The sequence below is a fragment of the Coturnix japonica genome, chromosome 14, assembly GCF_001577835.2.
Source record: "Coturnix japonica isolate 7356 chromosome 14, Coturnix japonica 2.1, whole genome shotgun sequence".
Lineage (NCBI taxonomy): Eukaryota > Metazoa > Chordata > Aves > Galliformes > Phasianidae > Coturnix > Coturnix japonica.
In genome coordinates, this window is record NC_029529.1 from 3130609 (window position 1) to 3154002 (window position 23394).

The following is a 23394-nucleotide window of genomic DNA, read 5'->3' on the forward strand; positions in this document are numbered from 1 at the left end:
GGCAGCCAAAAGCTATTACAGTCTCCCTGTGCCCTTGCCACAGGCTCCCATGACTGGGACTAAGATAAGAGCCGGGCTGGTATCACAGGCAGCTTGACATCATCTTGGTTTATGACAGCAGTAAAGTTTTAATCACTTGTAATGCCTGCAGCTACTCGGGGAGACACTAATGAAATTAAACAACAGTTACTAAAATATGAAACGCGCTTACAGAAGAGAGCTACCTGCTCACTCCATAAAGAGAAACAACCTCACATTCCTGCTTCCTACCACTTCTACATCCTCTCTTGCATTTACGTTCATCTTCAAGATCTCATTCCATCACACAGTGCAGTAGAACACAGGAGACAACCACAGCCAGTTACTTTTTCTCTGGTAACTTGGCTTTGTGGAACCAACCAGATAGCAATGAAGAATTCAAAACCACTGGTCTGGAAGTCTTCTTCAGTGGTGTAGACACTGAGATCTCCCTCCTCCAGGATCTGCAGCTCCCAGCATTCTCCATCCACAGCTCAATCCTCCTTCCTCTGGTGAGCCACAGCTGCCTGCACGGATCTCCCCTCTTCAGAAGCATCTCAAAGCAGCAGTGCCAGAATTAGGCTTTTCTTACAGAACTCAGATCCTCCACTATGTTTCATACACAACCTCTGCAAAAACTGGATTAAAATGAAAACAAACACATATGGAAATAAAGTCCCTCTGCTCAAAAGTAACTTTGCAAATGCTTACAGAATAGTCAGCCACCATGGTAAAGCATTTCAGAGTTACACAAGGAGTCCAGGGTTTCCAGAGTTAACGCCACCATTTTACCATTATTTTTGCCAGGAAAAAAGCCTGCAGACAGCACATAACAAAAGGACACGGAGAAGATATTAACATTTTGTAACTGATGCAGTTCATGGGCATTTTGCTTCTCATTACACCTCCTTCCAAAAGCTGAGCTCTGACAGGCCCATACATTCTCTGCTGACATTCCTTCTCCCATCCGGAACCACACACAATCCTGAGGGAACAGGCACAATTACTGCAGTGAGAGATGCACGTATCCTACAAAGAAACCTTTGCTTCAAACCCAGTGAAGAACACCAACAATCCCAAACCCTGCACACACACATACAGAGCCTGACAATTCTTTGAAATCAGGCTTAAAATGTTCAAACAGTTTCTCAGAGAGAAGAGAGCTGCCTATTGATTTTGTATCAGGTACTGCAGAAAAGAAGGGGAAGAGCATTAACAGTTGAAACATACGCTGCTGTCCCAACCCATACTCCTCTCAGAAAGCACAAGGGCTTTAAATACGTGAAACCAGCTCAACTGTGTAGTTACCTCTGAAAGGCCAGTTACCTAAACTGGACTGCATAGCAGAGAGGAATAGAAATGAGAGTCAAACCACCTCCAGAATGAATCTGAGGGGGAGAGGGTATGTTTCACAAGAGGAAGGGGCTTTGCTCCCACCTTCCCTCCTCCTCTCTCACCCTCCTGCAGCCGTCACAGCCCAAAGAGACAGGAGAAGAGGATTCCATTAATAAATATATTTCAACTTTCTTTTCAATGGTGCTAAAAATGTATGCAAATCCATTCATAATTAGGTTTAAAAATTCCATTTCATGGGCTAATCAGACTTCAAAAAACTCAATTTTAGTTTTAATCAGATTTTAACAAGGATATTAAGTCCATTCCGTTCAGAAGAGGGAGAAACGGTGAATTTAACACAAAATGTATTCAAGCTTAGCTCTGGGAGATAATTAAATAAAATTAATTTGGCAAGGGTTGTCTGTAAATGGAAACGCTCCAGACAGCAGAGCACATTCCTGAAGGAAACAAAAGCGGTTCATTACTGTACAAATAGATACAATGCTCACTGCTCAGGCAGAAGGGAACTGCAGCTCCTCCACAGCAGCAGGACAAGCTGGGCCCTCCAGCTGCCTCCAACAACACAGCAGGTTGTGGAGAAGATGGTAGTTATTCCCTTCTCATTTCAGCTACAATCTCTTAAGCCTCTCCCCCAGCACAGCAAGGATGGAAAAGGCAGGAGACCACATATACACACCTAGTGACTTCCAGGCATCAAGAAAGAAAAGCAATAGACAGTTTCCTGAACTACGAAATCCCTCAGTCAAGGTGGTCAGCAAAGACCCTGTCACATGTAATTCCACATCCCATGGAGTGGTTTAGATCTGATTTCCAGCTTCACACTAGAAGCATCTTACCCTCCCCATCAACACTCGCAGATAGATAAGGGTTTTAAAACCTCAGTACCTGCCCCTCTCATGTATCAGCTCCCAAGGACCAAATAAACACTTTACAGCCCCTGCACATCTTCATGCTGTTTCTTCCCCAGCTACAATGCCAACTTTTAAAGCACTTCCATGACCTCAGCACTCACAGCTATTCATCTTCACCTTGCTCTTGGCACTGATGATCACTTCCTAGCTCCCTCCCCTTGCCCTTTCTTTCCCCCTCTCATAATCTTTTTTGGAATAGTACTTTAGCGTAGGGAATTTGTCTTGCTCTTCCTTGCGAAGCAGCACAAATGCACAGGGTTATGCAAATATGGACAAAACTTGAGAGAAATATTACCTGCGTGTAGGTAAATGCCCCAAGTTGGGCTGATGAAGATTAAGCCCACAAGCGGCCTCAGCTCTGCCTCCCTTCAACTCCACACAGGATTTCTATATACTGTTAAACATCAGCTTAACCAGCTCCTCAGAAAACATGTGGATGATTATGTCAAAGACATCACCAATCTCAGGCACAATTTGAACGCTGATACCTTCAGATTTGTCTGACATTTAACTACTAACATCACACAACACAGACTGTCCAGGAAAGTCACTTCTGCCAGATGCCTAACCAACATCATGAAAACTAACCAGAAACAGCTGACTCCAGGCTGCATCAGAAGAGCGGTGGGCAGCAGTTGGAGGGAGGTGATAGCCTCCCCCTATTATACCCTTGTGCAGCCCCATCTGGACTACTACATCCAGGCCTCCTCAGTGCAGGAGATGCAGAGCTCTGCAAAGACCTCACTGCAGCCACCCAGTACTTGAAAGGAGCTTCCAAGCAGCAGGGGGAGCAACTTTTCACACTGTTGGATTGCAACAGGACAAGTGGGAGTGGCTTTAAAATGAAAGAATGTAGATTTAGGTTAGATATTAAGACTTACTGAGAGGGCGGTGATGTGCTGGAATAGACTGTCCAGAGAGGCTATGGGTGCCCCATCTATGGAGAGGCAAAAGGTCAGGTTGGATAGGAAACTGGGCAGCTTGATCTAGAGAGGTTGGTAACACAGCAGGGGATTGGGACAAGATGATCTTCAAGGTCCCTTCCAACCTAAGCCACCATGAGATTCTATGGAAGTTACAGGTTTAATCAGTAGCCTACAAATTATACTCACATAGCCATCCTGTGGTTAAACAGAATAGTACAGGATACAGGAAACAGATATTTCACAAGGATAAAAAGAAACTATTTGAAGCACCTAACTACAGTCAGAAGAGTGAATATGAGAAACGGCATGTTTATTTTCAGCGGCTATGAAAAGCATTACAGACAGGAGCACATACATTTCCAGAGACCTATGCCTACCCAAATGGAAATATATATATTTCAGAGTACTCCTTCACTCTTCCTCTCCACCAGGCTTCCAAATATATCAGTTATTATGAAGTACCCACTGCATCTCTCCTTGCCAGCTCCTGGCAGGCAGGCAAGCTGATAGGTGCTCCGTCACCTTGACAAGTGGGCCAGCTCTCCAGAAGGCAGATGATGTCTTTGGCAAAGTTGCACTGGAAGCCATCAGACCTAAATGAAAGGCTTGTCACAAAGCAGGCGTGATGCCATCATCCTTGGCTGATGAATTTGCAGAAAACCACCTGAAGCCACAGAGCTTTTAACTCTGGGAATACCAAAAGCATACAGACAAATGTTATTTGCAAACATAATGGTAAAGCCAAGTTTAAAGAAATCATAACTAGGTTAAAGCATCATCTTCTGAACTCAGCTAGTAACAGAACTGCAAAGTAGCACCAACACCTGCCCAAGGTAACCAAAGAACAGCTGATTTCTTGAGTTATATTGAACACGTTCATAAAGGCAGATAACAGTTCCTGACATTCTTAGAAAAGTGAGGAGGGTGTTCAGTGAGGGCTTGAAATCTTGGGCTTCACAAAATGAGAAGGATTGTTTTCACTGAAGCAGAAAAAAGTGAACTTGGTCAGCAGGGTGTAACTTCAGAGATTTGGATTTACCCGTGTCCTCCTACCCAATAAATACATCTTCCTTTCACAGAAACCAATACGCTACTCCTACCAGAACACCCCTGGAAGACAGCTGAAGCAAGTAACAAGAAATCAACAGCAATTCCAGCAGGAACATGCTAGGAAATGGTTCTCGCAGTAGTTGCACGTTGCTCCCCAACAAAGAAGCACAGCAATTGTTTATTTTACTGACAAGATTGTTGAGAAAAACATATGGAAAGGGAGCACATAAGGATGGTCAAAGTGGTGCTAGAAAAGCAGAGAAGAGATGCTCAGGATCTCAAGTAAATGCATTCCTAGAAAAGCTGAAACTGTGCCTACTTGGAAAGGTCAGAGCGACAGATCTTAACTCCATCGATAGCAAAAGGCAGCAAAAGTCAAACGCTGCTTCACTGCGCAGAGGCTTCTAACACCACTCCAAACCATATTGTTCTCTCCTACAAATGCCACACTATAGCAGACATGACTTCAACAGAAGAAACGTATCTCTGCTTGGTGAAGAGCAAAACACGTGCAGGGTACATTTCAGAGCACCAGCAGCCCTGAGGCCATAAAGAAGATATAAAAGCTTGCAAAAATAAGCCTCATCAATGCACTGCCTGTGTTGCACGTCAGCAGCAGGAAGCAAACTAAGATTCCATGCACTTACACCTCTATAGCCTTACTTGTGTGATACTTCACTACTTTGTTGCATATCGATTCAAGTTTTAAGGAAAAAGGAACTAAAACAGCGTCAGAGAAAAACATTTCTCTGTTCATTCTGTGCACATCATACATAGCATCTCCCAACCTGCAAGTTTTCACTTTAAATACAAGCAACAGGTGAAGACACCAAGGAAAATCCCTCCTACTGAAGCATAACCCACACTGACGGCAGACAGCTTACCTCACCTGCTTCATGCCTCATTCATCAGCCTGCACCTTCCTATTTAGAACAGGATTCCATTGCCTCAGACAGAGGACCAGACACACATTAGGAAATAAACTGATCCAACGTGGCAATTCCTCTGCTGGAAGTTGTTTCAAAGTAACACACACCTATGGAACCACAGCCAGTATCAGAGACCCTGGAGGCACTTACCACATTAACCTTCTTACTCACAATGTTTCAAGTTACACCTTAAGAAACGCTTCAAAACATGCAGTGTTTTTGCTACTAGAAGTCACACCAACTTCTCTCCCCCTCTCCCAACTCTGCAGCCACAAATGTATATTTACAAGCATGTTCTTTCTAATAGCATAGCTCGTGAGGAAAGAAAACACAGCCCAGGTAAAGGCTCACTTTGGTCACAAATATTCAGCAGCAAAAAGGTCCCAAGGGGGGAAAGACCGAAGCTTAAGGACATGGCTCACATGGAAACATTACAAGACATTTCAGCTGCCTTGTCAGAGCCAGCAGCATTTCAGTGACGCTGGAAAACTGAAAGAGTTTAATATTCATACACTTCCATTTTCCTCCCACCCCATCCTGATGCTGCTATGCCAGCTACCCTGCAAGTACATTAAAAAAGAAAATGAGAAATTACCAAGCTGATCCAGTACAGAACTCTGCCCTGATCTCAAACCAAAGACAAACAATTCAGGCCAGCAAAATCCCTGCTCCAGGCATTGGGGAGGGTAAGTTCTACCCAGAAGTGAAGCTTTTTCAAAACACTATCAAGATAATCTGCAACAAATAGGCTCAGAAAAGTGTCTGATGATGCAGATCATACCTTATCTACAGCAGTAGGTAAAGCCTTCTTAGTAGTTCAGCACATTCTTCCCAGCAAACTGTCTATCTCTCAGCAAGAACAAAGGTCAGCTGCCCTCACCATTCAGGCTCCTGCCCACATCTATGGGAGTTGTAATACATGGTGTGTGGGGGCACAAAGATCAACGTAGTCTATGCACGCTCACTACAAACCCCTTTTCTCCACTTCCAGCTCTCAGAACCTCCATATTAAACAATCCCAGCAGCTCCAAACAAAAAAAAGATTTTCATTTATACTCTTAAGATCATTCCCTTGCCAACAGTCAGGAAAATACGCATCCACACAGAAATGGAATTAAGAACCTTCTAGATTAGGTTCTGTCCAATCCTTTGCTATTATCAAACCATCTTCCATAACCTTGTGGAGCTGCAGCTCAGCAGCTGTTTGTCTAATTCTGACCCCACTGGCAGCTGCCTTCCCACAGATTAGAACCTCCTTCCAGCTGTATTAATGGTGGGGCTACAAGGATTTGATTTAAATACCAGTATTAGCCTTTAGCACAGATGTTTTCAGTCTCCTCATGGTACTGACTGCCCACCCGTCTTCTGCCTTACTTCCACTCCTGTCAGTCAGTTCTGCCTCCCCAGCTTTTGCATTTCTATGAATTCCCTGAATCTGGCATTTTAGCACTGTAACACATTGGAAAGCACAGCAGTGAGAGCACAGCACAAGGTCCCAGGCTGCAGCAAGTGAGGGTTTGCTCAAATGCAACAGCCATTGGCACAGAAATAAAGGGAAGAAGCTGTTTACCTTCAGAAGGCCTCACATACACAGGGATATCCAGAGAGATGCCCTCACCCCCACTGCCAGCCCTTACATGAGGTCTGGGAAGGGGTGAACCCTTATTCCTCCCTTCAGTGCATTGCATTACATACACCTGAGCCCCCCTGGGCTGGCCCTCCCTTCCCACCAGGTGCCCAATCAGCGCTTCAGGCCATGATTCAGCATTTCCACTACAAGCACACATCAATTTGACTGCAACAAAATGATAGGCAGAAATACAAAAGAGAATCCCAAGGCTAATCTTTAAGGAATTCCGCTCTACCATGTATTTTTCTTCCAACAATACTTCATCTACTATTGCTTAAATAATTCTTTACACATCCTATAGCTCTTCTAGCCATTTTCCACCTCTCCTGCTTGGTTTACGCTTTCCCAAATGACTCTCTTGATCAAACGTTTCAGTGAAGTTGAATTATACAAGATCTACAGCACTTTGCTTGACAAGACAATCAATTTCCCAGACAAATAAAGCTGATATATTAGCCTGGAACAAACCATATTGTTACTCCTTGATCCAATCACAAAGGCACTGCCCTAATATTAAGGCTATGCAAGGGAGTAACACTACAATAATATGTATACTTACTGAAGCATTTTGCTTTTGGGTATTTTGAGGATGGTTTTAAAAAAGCATTTGCAATGGTAAAAGAAAACTCAGGAAGCATCCCAGTATCCATTTTTACGTGTCTGTTAGAAGTTTCCCTGCAAATACAAGCTTTGAAGATAAAGTGCAGGATATTGCACACCTACATTGGAGAGGAGGCACAGCACATCCACTGAGAACATTCTGAAGTACTGAAAGATGCTGGAACAGAATTGAAAAGGTAAAATTAAAAGGGAGTAGAGATTATAATGGGGATTGGGTGTGTGGGAATGACAAAATGAGAGGCTGAATAAAAATCGAGCACAAACATCTGAGCCCTCAGACAGTGCAAACCATCCCCTTGCTGATTAGTCTCTGCTATTTAAATGATAATTTCACTTTTAAGGCAAACAGAACCGCTTAATGTAAGCAAAGTGACTCTATAAAAGTGCCCATGCTTTTGAAAGCTTCTCCTTCACAGCAGAATGAGCACCTGAGCTCAGGCCCATTTACACATAACATGGGTCACTACACACTGGTAGAGCTACTCTTACCCAACTGTTTCCCAACAGCATCTCAAATACTACTTGCAGGAAATACATCAGCCACGTGAATTGTTCAAGTTTGTCCAAGACTGGCAAGCCCCCAGTGGGGAACAACGCACTTGCTACACAGAAGATAACAGCAGCACACATTTCTCCCTATCACACACAAAAAGCATTTCCTTCTATCAAGGAAATCCAGAACATACGGCACTGCAGAAAGTTAAGCATAATACATGCATTCTAGCAGGACAGGATAACAACAGAAGAGCTTATAACAATACTCCAACATATGCTGCGTGTCACATTCAACAAATAACAGACTCCTCCACTATTGCCCTGTGTAAAGAATGGTGGCTTCAGTAAACACACCATTACTGAGACAGCCACAATTTGTTTTCTCTTGAGATTTCTACCTTGTTTGCAAGACATGAAGATCCCCATCAGAATTGCTCAGGCACTTCTCCCCTCAACAAAATGAGGAGTGTTTGAAAGCAAAGCTTTCATCTTCACACATCTTAAGTCCTAAAAATACAAAGCATGTGACACTCAGTTACAAATGAACACAATGATTATCCTTATCATCCCTTCCAAGGGTAGCTGCTCATTGCCACTTCCTCTGCCCTGCACTGAAACTACACGAGTACTTACACAACCACACAGTGATGTGATCAGGTACCCAGCCTGGATGAAAGCTCAACTATATTTCCTTCTTGATTACCTTTTACTACACAGAACCACCTCTCCCAGTTGCAGTACCCCAAAAATCAGAAAACACGAGGTGAACAGATCATTTTCACACAGATACTCACATCAGAATCCCCCCAAGACAGAAACAAGGAACTGCTGCAAGCTGAAACTAAGCTGTCCTGGCAGGACTGCATAAGAGAAATTCACACATTCAACCTCATGCAGAACCCTGCAGAAATCCTTCCTTCAAGGTGCTTTCTTCCCAGAGTGAGTTCTCCATCTTCAGTGGAAGGCAGAAGACATCAAATTAAACTTCTAAAAGATAACTAGAATACAACAATTCTCTCCACAGAGAACAGTTGATACACCTTCCATGAGGTAACATAAGAACTTACAACCACATATTTTCTAAAGCAAGCATTTCTTGTTGTTTCTTTTTGCTTTTGTTTCCCTCTGTGCAGTGCTTATCTCCCTTTCTTGTGCCCAAGGGATTCCCACTGTGACAAAACAGCTTGTTTTACATTGGAAATCTTGTCAGCAGCAGTCACGCAACTTCCAGCACGTAACTTAAGATCTGTGAACAATTATTTAACTAAAGCTTACATGCACAAAATCTCAATTTCCTCATTGCACACCAATTCTCATTTTCAATTAGAGACATAACTCTGAAATACGGATCCACCACTACGCAACCTAAACCAAAACGCCAAGAAAACCTCAACCAGAAATCAGTGTTTTAAGTTCAGGGTCAGTGGTCCATTGACAGCCAACATCAGGCACTCACTCATCCCTGACTGGAGATGAAAGATCAGGTGGCAACAACAGGCTACTCCAATATAAGTATCTGCTTGACCATGGAATGATCGTGCCCCAATGATGACTCCATTGGAACGTGCAACAACAACCCCCCAGCACTGCCTTGACTGGTTGCAGTTAATTAGGTATCCAAAAAAATGCATATTCAAATTCAAAGCAATCCAAATTATTTCAGCATGCACTGCTTTGTATATCTGCCAACAGCTCGGTTGTGTGTTTCTTTTTTAAACCAGTAAATACCTATTCAGAATGGACATTCAGAAAAAGGTAAATTACTACCTTGTGAGAAAGGAGAAGATTATGAGCTTCATTCACTACTGCAAAGATATTCAGTGCCTTGGATGGAAGAGAATACTAAGCATAGTTAATCACAAATCAAAAAGGAAACTAGAGAACTCCAATATTCTCCCTTCTCTTCTATTCACAGGAAAAAAAGCACTAATCCACCACTAATGCAGAATCAAGGAATTTGATTCCCTTTTCCCTCCTCCCCTCCCCCAACTCCAAAAGCAGAATGAGTACAGAAGGATTACCCACACTGAGTGTAGCACCTGTGTAATTACAAATTACTTGCCACTTAATTAGACCCTTTCTTAGAGAGGAAATGCATACACATTCACTACCTCCTCTTCCTAATTGGTCTCAGACACTGCAGGAAGCCAGTCCCCAGGATCTGTCAGCCAGCCAGCCCACAGATGTTTCAGAAAGAAAACCAGGTCAGCATTAACAGGTTCACTTCTTCGGCTCCAGGCGACAGGTCAGCAGATCAGTGCCTGCTGTCTGCAGCTGGCAGGTTCCACTGAGTGAAAACAGGCCTTAAACATTGGCCTGAATTGCTGTCAAATCCACACTTCCCTACAGGATCTTGACAGCAAGCACGCAGAACAGCCACACCAGCTCAGTGTGACGCCACTGAAGCTAACTAAACTCACCCTTGTAAACTGAAAGACAACTACAGAAGAACTTCTAATAAACAAAGCAAAAAATACGCTGTGTAGATATGAAGCTTACAGGGTTGGTTGAAAGAAAAGCTCTGCTCTGTACATCGTTAGAGAAACATGCTCAAATCTTCTCCATACTGTTGTATCTTACTACCATAAGCAGGAAAAGGAACTGGACATTGAGACAGTAACCGCGTGAACACGGAGCTGAACAGTTTTCAGAAGACTTGATAACAGCAATGACAGATTTTCACTGAACCACCTGATGCATCTTCACACACCCAGATGATGGGCTTTTAGCACAGGCTGAGCCTGAAGCAGAAAGCAGTTTTCACAGCAGCAGGTGAAAGGATGCCACCTCGTGGGTGGTTGTGTACACTGTCATCAAAATAAACCACCTGCCTTTTCACATACTGACAGCGCTCAGCCTTCCAGTACTACTTTCCTGTTAAAATACATATTGCAGACAGCAGATCATACAGAAAACATCCCTCAGCCAGCAGTGCGCCTCTAAGAAAATAATCGAGTCTGTCGAGATTTTGCTGATTCTAAACTGAAGATGGTCAATAAACACCATAGTTTGTAGAAATACAAACTGTGCCAGCACCGCCTGGAGAAAGAGAACATAAGAAAGATGCTTTCTCCACGTTAAGTCTCCCCTAACAGCAGACTCCTACAATAGACATCCTCAAAGTCGAAGATCAAAAATAGCAATACTTTCTACTCACAAAGCAAGAATTTCAAAACACGTGTCTTCCTTTTACAAGTGATATCAAGCCAGAACGATACAAGGGACCTGGAAGAGTTTCTACAAAACAAAGTTACATCCAAGATAAAAGATAGAACAGTGGAAAGCAGGCAGTAAAAAGATCAAGATATCAAGAGGACATAACTGAAAGCAAAAAAGATTACATGCATTCATTACGCGTAAACATGAACCACACGTAACTACAGCATGTATTACTTTCTTGTTAGGGTACAGGGCAGCTTTGCAGTTATGTCATGTTTGGGTAAGGCAGGTATAATTCAAAAGGGATGAAAAGCACCTCACACAATAGCAGTGCAAACACACTCCTGCATTAAAGCTAAAATAGATAAACTGTCATGATTTCCACAGTTCATAAGAACAAGGGGAAAAGCCCTGGTGCTTTCCAGTACAAGCAACTGAGTAACTTCCCTCAGTGTAAGTATGGGAATCCAGAACTGGCAATCATAAAATCAGACCTGGAGAAAACTGCTAATGAATGTGATTTCAACTGAAGGTAAAGCTCTATAAAACACTCAGCACTCATCTCCTTCTGGCAACTTCGAAAGAGCTAAAGAAGCAGGATTACCATCCACTCCTAAAAGCTGCATCATTTTTCCAAGTGCTTTTCCATAAAATTAGGCTCTCAGATCTGATCATAAGGCAGTCTGACAAAAAGCCTGCTGGGATTAAGCAATCAGTGAACAGAACCACTGGGAGCAGACACAGAATAACCCTGTGGAAGTGCTGTAGGAAACAAAACACCACCAACCTCTCCTAAAATGCCACAGGCTTTATGCGGTTCCCTTACATTTGCTGTACCAAAGTGGTAAGAAGACATGAACACTCCTTCCCTCTGATTATCTAGTTACCAGCAAACACACCACACTGGCTCTTTTGGATGACCATCCAACTCGTTCCTGTTTTCTTCTTCTATGAGATGGTCAATTACCTTCTCCTCAAGCTTTTCCCAACAGCATCCTGGAGGAACCTGACTAGGACAACGATCTCATCATCATCACCATCACACTGCTGACTGAAAATGAACAGAATTCATGCTGAAACACATCTGAGCAACAGGAAGGAAAGAGGAAAAAACAGAGATGAGGAGGGAGGGGGTAATCACCCAGTTCTACTTGCTACAATTGCATGCAAAAGATGATTCTTAAGAGAAATTCCCATTTCTGTATGAGAAGATACCATTAATAGTGCTAAACAATATGACCCAATCAAAAACCCTAACACTTTACAGCGAATATTCTGATTTTAAGTGAAGGAGTTATTAGACTTCAACAGGCAGAATCACTTGGTTCCATTTCTTTCCCACTGTGAAATTACCTCATTAAACCTTTAACAGCTTGAGTTAAGTAAAAAGCTTTTACTCTACTGTCTGATGGAACAAGTTCTTAGAAAAGGATTCATATTTGTTCTGTCCATTCTCTGCCATTGGAGATTTAGCCCAATTCTACTTTCACCTAAATGCACACATCTTCATGAGAAGCAGAAGAGAATCTTAAGCACGCTGACTACTCTCATACATCTAGAAAAGGGTTCATTATCCTCATTAAACAGAAAACATTGCGAGGGCTTTCCTCACTTGAACACAAGTGTCTTTCACACTAAGCAGTAACATGCCCAAACCATAGGTGCATATCCAAACACTCCTACTTCCAAATAATCCCTATTAGGCTGCAGGCATAATTCAGACTCGTAATGAATGCAGTAAAGAAACAGTTGGTATAATTAGGTTTTGCAGTTCATGTTGCGACTCAGAGCTTGAACCGATATTAAATGGATCTGTGCAATAATTACATCAAAACAGCTCTTAAGCAAGAAGCATCACTACTTCTTGCCTAATAATACAAATATTCAGGGAAGGTAAAGCAATGCTGAACCATAACTCACACAAATACATCATACTTTATTCAGAGAACCTCCTGCAGTGGAAGATCCTAAGATTCACTACTTTCAGTCTTTCTTGATACTATGTTGTGTTGGCAGAAGGACCAGCACAGTGAAAGGATGGTACAAAAGGAAGAATGCTCACCTGTCTCCCAACACCCAGACCCACAGGAATAGACCCACAGAGAAGGGAGGGATCTCCAACCACAGATCCTCCCCCAGAGGCAGTCAGCCATTAAATGAGGTCTAAGAGAGGTGCAGTGAGGCTCCAGCCCTTCCAGTCACACAGCTGAATTGCCTTCACCTGCGCTCCCAGGGCTGACCGGGTCTTTTCTCCAGCTGCTCAATCAGTGGTTCAAGGCCATGATTCAGCAGTTCCCATACACATGTATATAATAAAGGCCTTAGAAAAAAAACAGGCTCAAGGCTCCAGACATCAGAAAGATAGAAGTACACATAGAGATTAGTTGTCTTACAAAGCACCAGTTAGCAGCTGTTTATTTGTTTTCCATTAAAAAAAAAAAGAAAAAAAACAAACACAGAGTTAATTCCATCTTTCCTATTAAGTTAAGAGAATCTCCACCTAAACACCAACAAAGCTATATGCAAGAAGTTCAAAAAAACCCAATTAAACCCAAGCTGACTTAATGAAAAACATATTTGCTCCCAAAGATACTTTACAGCAACATGTATCTTACATCTCTTTTCATACATAACAGTAAGGACCGGAATAGCTTCTACATAAAGAGATATTAAAAAAGAGTAACACCACACTTGGGGTACCCAAATAACCAAGACAAAAGGAAAGTGTTTGAGAAGTGTTACCTCCAATGCTCTGAGCACGTACCTGATATTCAAGCCAGTGCTCTGGTCCAGTTTCTCCCAGCTTTTTAGTTTTCCCAGAAGTTTCTAAAGCATAAAGCAAAGGAATGTTACAGACAGCAGAAAGTTCCAGCTGTTTGTTTCCCACATAGTTCTCTGATAAATCAAACTCAGTGTAATTTCTTCTCTGTCTGTGGCTTTCAGTATCTTATTTAGCACTTTGGGGCTGTCATTCTGCAGCTCCCACAGACATTTTCCCAGACACCATAGCTCTGTTATACCTGAATGGAACCCATATCTTACTTCAGTGCTTTTTATTATCCAGCTGTAACGCTATAATGTGATGGAAAGCACAGCAAAGAATGGCAGTGTCCCAGGATGCAGCAGGATTCACACAACCACAACAGCAGAGAGCACACAAAGAACACAGAGAAGGAAAAATAATAAAACTTTCTTACCTTCAAAAGGCCTCAGATAAGCAAAAACCTCCAAAGAGCCTCCAATGCCAACCCTTAAATGAGGACTGGGAAGGGGTGGATCCTGGCTCCACCTCTTCTGGTCACTCAGCTGCACTGCTTACACCTGAGCTCCCCTTGCTTGGCCCTGCCTTCCCACCAGGTGCTCAATCACTACTTCAAGCCATGACTTAGCATTTGTGCCACACCAGCCCTATGAGCTACTACCACTGTACAAGATCTTAATAGATTAGACTCTTTGTAGAGGAAGAAAACTATCTATATTCCCAACACACTGCAGTAGCTGAAGAACCCAACTCTAACAATTTCTCCTTCTGCATTTTTAGTCAGTACCAAATCATATAATCCAAATTTGACCAGACACTAATTTGCAGAACTATACTGGTAAGTCCATACATTTAGTCTGATCTCTTGACTTGACACAGGGTGGGATGGAAACGAGGCAACTCTACTCATCTGAAACCACATTCTGGCCTTGCTAGTGCATGGGAAGCAATCCAAGGGGGTACTGAGGTTCTTACCATACCCATGTCCAGTAACACCACAAGCTTAATGCTCTTCCACCCCCCCAAGACAAGATACAACATCAAAGCCAATAAGAACACTGTAAGATTGTTACAGATTCAGCTGCTTTTTTATCTTTCACTCTTGCATTTTGACATTTAAGTTTGTGAAAGCCATGTTTGTATTCACTACTTCAAACAAGTCTCTCAATAAGACAATACAGGAAGAGCCAAGAACACAGCCTGGGCAACAAAGGAAACCCCATTCTGCTCATCCAAATATTCTTAGCTCCTCACCTCATTTTCCAACTCAGCAGTCACTAACTGTGCTTGGACTTTCTCATAGCGTTCCAATTTTCTTTGGAGACCTTCTACTTCTTCTTTAAGCAATCCATTGTTTTCTTTCATTTCCCTGTGGTGAGAAGACAGGCAGCAATTTAGAAGTCACACAACTCAATCTGTTCTCTCAAACTTCCACATAGACGTGCAATTACAAGGGAGCAGTATGACAACATACTGACATTATGACATTCAACTGACTCACTTCTATAATCTTCACTGCAAAGCTGCTGCTACCAATAAAATAAAAAAAGGAATTCTCCCCACTACAAATACCATCCTAATTTTGTCCAAACAACCAGAAGTTCTGTATCAACTTTGCTGATCAGCAAAACAGCACGAAGGGCTGGCAAGGCTCCCAACTCTGATCTTCAGTCTGGCTGAGGTTGGAACACAGCAAGTGCAGCTTTTTTGTAATCTGTGATGACTGATCCAGTATTGAGATTGCCTGCTTTTACTTTAACAGAGGATGAGATAAACTCTTTAAAAAAGAACCACCTCCATTGATAGCACGGTTCTTTCTGTGCACAGAACAAGAGTGAGAAAACATTCCAAAATAAACAATTCAAAATGACAATCAAACAGACTAGGGAGAGTAGGAGTAACAATAACTACGTAGCAACAGTTATTTGGAGTAATGTACAGCTTCACTTACAGTTCTTTCTTCCCCAAACCTGTATAGAGTTCATCACCATCTTTAAGCACTGAATGCTGTTCTAATAAACAGATACTTTTAGCTGAAATTATCACTGTGTATTGTGTGAGGCTTTCAGAGCTTTAGGGAAGATAACCAGGTCCTGTCAAATCCTGTCAGCAGTAACCATCACTGCTCAATTTGTATGCAGTATGTACATGAACTATTTAAACTTTCTTCTATAATTTCTTGTATGAAAGCACAGTATCATAGGCCACCCTGTAAACCTGGTAAGTCTGACAGAAGGATTTGAAAGTATATATAGTGCAATGGTAAGAGCTGCAGAAGAACACAAGGTAACCCTTAACACCTGAAGCCTTCTCGCACCTGAAATACGCATTTTCCTCCCTAAGCTGCCGCAGCTCCCGCTCCAGTTTTGGGAAACGGGCCAGTTCTGCCTTCATGTTCTTGACAATAACAGCATCATGTTCCTGCTGAGAGATCTTCTGTTCCAGATCCTGGAAGACAAGAGATGACAAGAAGACAGCAATGATTAACTTGGAACTCTTAACTACATTTCCTCTGTATTTATGATACTCTAATCAATGAACGACTTGAATGAACAAACTCAGAAATGTGCCTCAGTAGATCACATGGTCAAATCCACTGCTCAAAACAAGGACATTTGTTGCATTTCTAACACATGGGTTAATTTCTTTTCTGCACCATTCTGCTTACCCTAAGTTCCTAAGAAAAAAAAGAAATCTCAACCAATAAAACAACTTCTTACTAAGCCAAAACTCAGATTTTCTTGTCTACTTGTCCTCCATTAACTAACTGTAAAGATGGACATACGAGTAGTCCTGAGCAATTAAGAACCAAAAGAAATACAAGTGCCCATTTCAGCATCATGGCAAACATTGTTATGGAGGTGGAGATATTTATTTAGAGCTGTAATAAAGTCTGATACCTTGTTATCCCACTTTTCTTTTTAACGGATTTGCCTACAGATGGAAGTCTCCCCTTGCAATCACAGAATGAGCAATGCGACTCTTTCAGCACAACTTTACAACTACAGGCAAAGTAAGTCCTTAGGAGGAAGTTTTTCACCCAGAGGGTGAACACTGGAACATGTTGCCCAAGGAGGCTGTGGATGCCCCATCCCTGCAGGCATTCAAGGCCAGGCTGGATGTGGCTCTGGGCAGCCTGGGCTGCTGGTTGGCAGCCCTGCACATAGCAGGGGGTTGGAACCAGATGATCATTGTGGTCCACTTCAACCATGATATATGATATATAAGCCATTATATATTTCTGAAGCTATAAAGTCATAATCAGCATCTGCTCAGAGAAAAGCAACCCTACCTCCACCAGGAAGACCAAAAGCAAGTGGAAAAGACACTCACATCAACATAACAAGGTATTCTGAATGAACATAAAATACCTACACTTACATTTTATTGTGATTTTGAGAACTCTGCAAGTAATTGCAGGTTATATAAAGAGCCAACCCCAACTCCAGAGAAAGGATTTTCTGGGGATCAGAAACTACAGCTGCTAGGCTCATCCTCCAGCATTTAAGCAGTGGGGGGGGGAGGAAAATCACCCAGGTTGCTCTAGAATACAAATACACTGGGCTCAAGATCAAACAGAGCATTCATCCAGAACACTTCTGCTCTGACAATGAAGAAACTTTTAAAGAAAATCAAAACAAGGTTTATACAAACCCCAATGTCTTACCTTAATCTTCTGTTCATATTCTGCCAGTAGGGACTGGCTCGCTTGCAATGTCTGGATTTGCTGAGTAGCCTCTTGCCATTTCCTATTAGAAACAGAGAAGAGAGATTTAGCACCCAGGAAACATGTACCAGAAAAAGACACATGCATGGTAAACATTTCCAAGTATCACTAACAAAGTATATGGTACTGTTATGTAAGATCATCTCACACTCTCATTGTCTTCCTCTAATACACAAAAGATATCAATTTCTTCACTTAAGATGCACCTTGAGAAATATTCTCTTTTACTGCGAAATCAGTAAATATTTACACACAGCAAATAATAAGGAAAACCAAGGATAGCAAAGAAAAACACACTCAAATCTGTCAAGTACCCCTCACCTATGATTTACGGCTTGTTATTTTTGTTCTGTTCAATCTATAAAATTCAGATCAGCCTTTCCCACCCACCTGCCTTCTGTCAGCTCTCCAGTACGAACATGAAACATCACTGAGAGAGATTTTAAGCTTGAGTAATTTTTTTTTCCTCAAGGTACAAATAAAATTCTGCTAAGAGCTACTTTCAAACAGTACTTATAACCTGCACATCCAGTTCAAAGAATCCCTTTGAAGAGTGGAAATCAAACAGCGTTGAAAGGTTTTTGAGTGACAACAGCTGCATAAGACTGAAGTTTTGTTTGCTTTTTTCTCCTCATAGTTACTCGTCTTCTGCTTACTTATGTTGAACATCCAGCTGTTCCATCAGCTCCTGCTTCTGTGAGTCTTGGCTTGTCATCTGCATCTCCTGATTCATTATATTCCATTGTAGATCAGATATTTTGCCTTTTAATATAGTGATTGTCTGCATTAGTGGGAATAAAGAAGAAACTGGAGATTACAGATTGTAACACACAGAAGTCACATCCAACTAATGATTCTGAAGAATGAACTGTGCATAACTCCAGTCTCATCCACGCTACAATTCCCCCAGTGCCCCTGAACAATTCCCATCTTGCTGTCTCCTCCATCACTTCCTGCACTCTTTATTCAAAGTCATGCAAGCTGACTCTAGCAATACACTTTTTTGGTACATCAAAAAGGCCATTTTCCATTCACAAGAACTACGAAGTCACCTGAATCTACGAATGGATAAGAAAGTTACTCCGTTCTTACTTCATTAGCTTCAGCTAATTTGCTCTCCTTCTCTTGCAGTTTCTTACTCATGGTCTCCATACTCTTCTTATAGGATTTGTTCACCTCCATTTGCTCCTTCAGCTTATTTTCAGCTTCTGTTTCCCTTTCCTGATACTGCTTTAAGCGTGTGAGCAGCTCCTGGTTACGGTCAGCCTCTCTCTTGCAAAGAGAAAAACATGAAAAGAGACATAGAAAACCAGCACAAAGGTGAAGCCCTTTTTGCCTCTTTATAACTGCGGTCACCACAGCATCACATCGAAGCCATGTTATCAACACCAATAGCTTTTAAGCCTTCCACTAGCAAGGACAGCATCAGCAACTCAATGTCAAGGAACTACTCGCAGCAACAAAGCTGGAAAACAGACTATTCCTCCCTCTGTTAGTGGCACCAATCCTGGAATACAGACACGGCCCCACAGACTGCACTGCACACCCTGCAGCAGATCAAAGACGAGAACATTTGATGTTCTGATTTAAAACTGAACCACACATAGCAAGTGTGCATTCAGAACCTCAGAGCTCAGTAGTTGTGTTAGCAAGACAAACTTTCCTCTGCAACTCCTGGCAGTTTTATGAGGCTATTTAATGGAAAAGCAGCCGGGCTTAAATGCACAGTATTATCAATGAACATAATAAACATTTCTGCACTCCGACGATCTCTCATACACCTTCTCAGTTTTTTCCTACCACAAATTGATTAATGCTTATTTGAAAAATCTGCAGTAAATTGCTTTGCTAATCAAAGCAAATCGAGACATGGATTTACATAGTAAGTAAGGATTATGCAAAGCAATATGAGCTTCCTAAAGCTTTCATCCACATGACTCAAAAAAAACCACAGAATGTGAGCAGGGTGATTACACAGCGCTGGATTAGTGCTGCTCCCTTTTCTGCACTAGTATTTCAAGGGTTCCTGCGACTGACTCAGCTGGATTCCAGTTTGAACTCTTCGTGGCTTAATGCTAAATCACCTGACTTCAACAGGAACGAAGACTTGAGTCACTGACCCACTATTTAACAACCACATTCTAAATCCATCACCCAACACTCTTAAAACACAACAAAACACGCTTTAAAAAAATCATTTTAAGTAATTAGCTGCGTGTAGGACTTCTATTATCATACAGAACCCAGAGCTCTACTGGCACTTCCAGTGACAAAGCTAAGCAAACATATACAGGCATAAAATCAGAAACCAAGAAAAGCTATTAGTCCCTGAGTGAGGCTCACAGTCTTATCAATGAAAGCTCTCTTGTGTGACAGTGCATGGGTTGGCACTGCTGCCATTCCAATTAAATTACAGTCACAGAAACTAAGTACTTGCAATTGTGCCAGCAAAAGTTTAAATTCATTTGGGAGAAAAAGCGCTTAAATATCTCCAGGAAAAACAAAGAACAAATCCCTTTTTGTTACAGCAACCCATGACAATTCCAACGCTGTGTTAACAAGATCTAGCGATCAGATCAGACTGCTCAATGAGCAAACAACGTTCTGACATTCACACAGGATTTGTGCACATTGGCAAGTAGCACAATGCACACACACCATATGCTATTCAGAAGTCTTTACTACAGATGAGCTCAAGTCTGAAGACTGAGTGCTCATTAACAGCTGGAGAGCACTGTGCTTGCTCCTGGACTGCATCTTTTAGTCTTGTTTCATCCAAAAAGAGTCTGGTATTCACATCCTGAGACACAGCACTGCAAACCAAAGCAAAGCACGTGACAACAGCCAGAAGCATTTCCATCATGCAAACTAAAACACCAACATAGATACACTGCATGTGTTCTAACTCAGACCCATGATATCAGAACACCTACAGTTACAGTTCTACTTACCTCATAGTTTCTGGCATTAGTGTTAGCAGCCTTCTCCAACTCAATGCGAGCTCGTTTGTGGCTAAGCTCCATCTGCATCTTCTCCCGTTCCACCTGCAGGAGCTGCGATTTGGAATGGATCTGCCCAGCTTCTTCTTCCAACTGGAGAGTTCATACATGAAAAGAGGCAGCACACACCATTAACAGCACTGCAGCAATATTGCCACCTCTGAGCTCAACCCCATGCCCAGGCACCTGAATCAAACAGCATTAGCTGGAAGGAAGCAAATATAAATTCCACACTCCAATTCAGGGTTTCATTCAGAATTTCTCTTTCCATCTTTAGAGGTGCTTTATCTGACAAAATGCACTTCTCTATCTAAACAAAGGTAATTACAAACTCCCCGGGCGTTATAAAATTAACAGCAGTTAATGATAAGCGGAGATCAGGCACCCCATTAAATGTAATTGTGGAGCAAATTAATGGTGTTGTGGTTTTTTTTCCTTTGACCTGCTACAATGGGATACTCCAGATTAAATTACTTTACACCACAGACAATAGTACAGAACACCTCTCTTCTAAGCAAGGTACATCTGATGCATCACTAGTGGAGGTGGTGCAGAGATGCACCACAGACACAAAACTCACACCTTTTTTTCAGTACTTTCAATATTCCAAATGTAGAGCAGTTCCATATTAAGAAGATGATAAGATCACGCTATACTTAGAGACCTACTTATTAATTATATCAATGTAAAGAAACTTTATCGCAGCATAACAGCGCTTACGATGCAACATGTCAACTTATCACATGCTGTAAGAGCAAAATGCAGCTCACAGGGTGACCTGGGGATACAGAGAGAGGCAGACAAGAAATCCCAACTTGTGGCACACTGAAACCATTGCAAAGTCTCTAGGCAAGGAAAATGTAAGTTAATTAAGTGAATTACTGGAAATACATTAACAAGGATAAAGATTCTAGAACATTCTCAGAAAACAAACTGATACTGAGTGTGCATGAGAAGCAACTTTATAAAGAATGTTTATATTTTAATGAAATCAACCCTGACGCTTAGAACACAAAGGAGGCTACAGCCACACAGAAGAGATGCTGCAGGCAACAGCACGCTGAGGACACCTCACCTGCACCCTCTGCTGGTACTGAAGCTGCAAGGAGCTCTGAGACGATGCTGGCACAGCCTGCCCGGACACCCCCTCCATACGCTGTGAAATGAAGTTGTTGAAGGATCTCAGAGTGGAGAAGACGGTGGTATTACCTTCCAAGTCCTCCATAGCTCTGCGAATACACAAAAGGTTATCAGTGAAGCATCCAGAGCAATCTGTAGTATATTGATGCTCTACTAAAACAAAGAGACACATTGCTGCCCTACGGTCACACAAAGCACAGCATCTTCCAGTTTACAGGGCACAGAATTTAACCTCACCTCAACCAGAAAACAGCACCTTTTGAGGCAAGAAAGCCCTTACTGTTATAACCAAAATGCTTTGTTTTTATTTAGATACGTCCCCCTTAACCTCTGCAAATTAATACACAAACAGGAGTCATCTTAAGTTACAGCAAAATAAGATCTGCCTTCCTCTGTAATCAAGAAACATTCAGGGATACGAGGGAGCACCATAGGACAGGAAGCTGTACAGCACACTGCACAGAAAGAACCTGTTACTCTGCTCCCAAACATATTAAGGGCTGAGGCTGGAAGAGAATTAGAAGGTAGAGAATCTACCTTCTATACAATGTGATCCTGGTTTCCAAACAGCACTTTGGTACCTGACTCGCAACACAATCCAACAGACCATTCCCATTAGCGAGCTGGAGCTCCTTGTTCGTGTAGAAGTTTTTGCAGAAAGCTCCTTCAGATTTGCAATAATATTTAAATGGCCAAAAATGCATCAAATCCAGAAGGTTGGCAAGGTGCTCCCAGAACATTTGGGTAAGCTTTAAGTGAATTGCTGAGCCTGCAAGGCCTACAAGTCCCAGACACACCAAAGGGGGTTCAGAGCCAGGAAAGGCACCTGGACACCCACACAGCATTAGAGCAGCAGCCCATGCTCAGTGCTGAAGCCTCAGGCCCATGTAACCACAGCAATGAATAACAGCAGCACCCTTTGGGCTCACGTCACCACAAAGAGCCCAAACAGCAGCACGCAGGGTCAATGGGATCCCAAATGAAATATTTATTAGAAACAAGCACTGCATTACCACACACGGTAACACAGCGCTGCCAACAGGTCAATGGCTTCCAACAAACCCATTTCCAAGCGGGCTCTGTGACAACCTGCCGCACTCCCGGTCCCGATCCCTCACACAGCGGCCGGGGGCAGCGGGACGCGGCGCTTCCCGCCCTCCTCGCCCCCACAGCGCCGCGTTCAGCCATGGGGCTGTGGAGGGAGCGGGGTGAGGGACCCCAGGCCCAGCACAGCCCAGCACAACAGCCCGCTGCCATACTACTCCCCTCCCACCCGCACTCACCACCGCTGCCCCGCTTGGATCTCCCTCCTCGCCCCGCCGCCGAGATCTCACGCGAACTCCTGCCCAGCTCTCTCGAGAACGGCGGCCCGTCACACCGTAATGGCGGCTGGAGGCGCGCAGCTCCATTTCGTACCGTAACGCCCCGCCTCGCCGCGCTGCGGGCACTCAATGCATTGAGCAGCGCTGCGAAGGAGCACGGCCTAAATAGAAGCCGAATCTGAGTGTCTGCATTACAGACCGTGTGTCAGTGCTGCTCTTCTGTGTGCTAATAAATGATTTTAATTTTAATAATTAATAAATGTGCTAATAAAGGGAAGATGAAGAGGAAATAAAGTGGTTCAACCCCCCCCCCCAGCCGGCCCCTCTCACTGACAGGCCCTGTGTGCTCA

At 42.8% G+C, this 23394-nt stretch overlaps 1 protein-coding gene across 7 annotated transcripts in view; it reads right to left on the minus strand.

The window, feature by feature from the left end:
* Positions 1 to 23180, minus strand: part of MAD1L1 (mitotic arrest deficient 1 like 1) — a 307430-nt gene extending 284250 nt beyond the window's left edge. For 2 of the 7 annotated variants that reach the window (XM_015876933.2, XM_015876932.2), the window contains exons 1-9: positions 23006 to 23167; positions 21658 to 21811; positions 20535 to 20675; positions 18676 to 18855; positions 18240 to 18364; positions 17524 to 17605; positions 16174 to 16304; positions 15111 to 15225; positions 13860 to 13921 (exon numbers count right to left, since the gene is read on the minus strand). In XM_015876933.2, the coding sequence (XP_015732419.1) occupies positions 13860 to 13921; positions 15111 to 15225; positions 16174 to 16304; positions 17524 to 17605; positions 18240 to 18364; positions 18676 to 18855; positions 20535 to 20675; positions 21658 to 21807 (986 nt within the window). In that variant the 5' untranslated portion in view covers positions 21808 to 21811; positions 23006 to 23167. Of the gene's footprint in view, positions 1 to 13859; positions 13922 to 15110; positions 15226 to 16173; positions 16305 to 17523; positions 17606 to 18239; positions 18365 to 18675; positions 18856 to 20534; positions 20676 to 21657; positions 21812 to 23005 lie in introns of all 7 variants that reach the window. The other 5 variants (XM_015876929.2, XM_015876934.2, XM_015876930.2 and 2 more) reach the window with 5 other exon arrangements.
* Between the last annotated feature and the right edge of the window lie 214 nt (positions 23181 to 23394).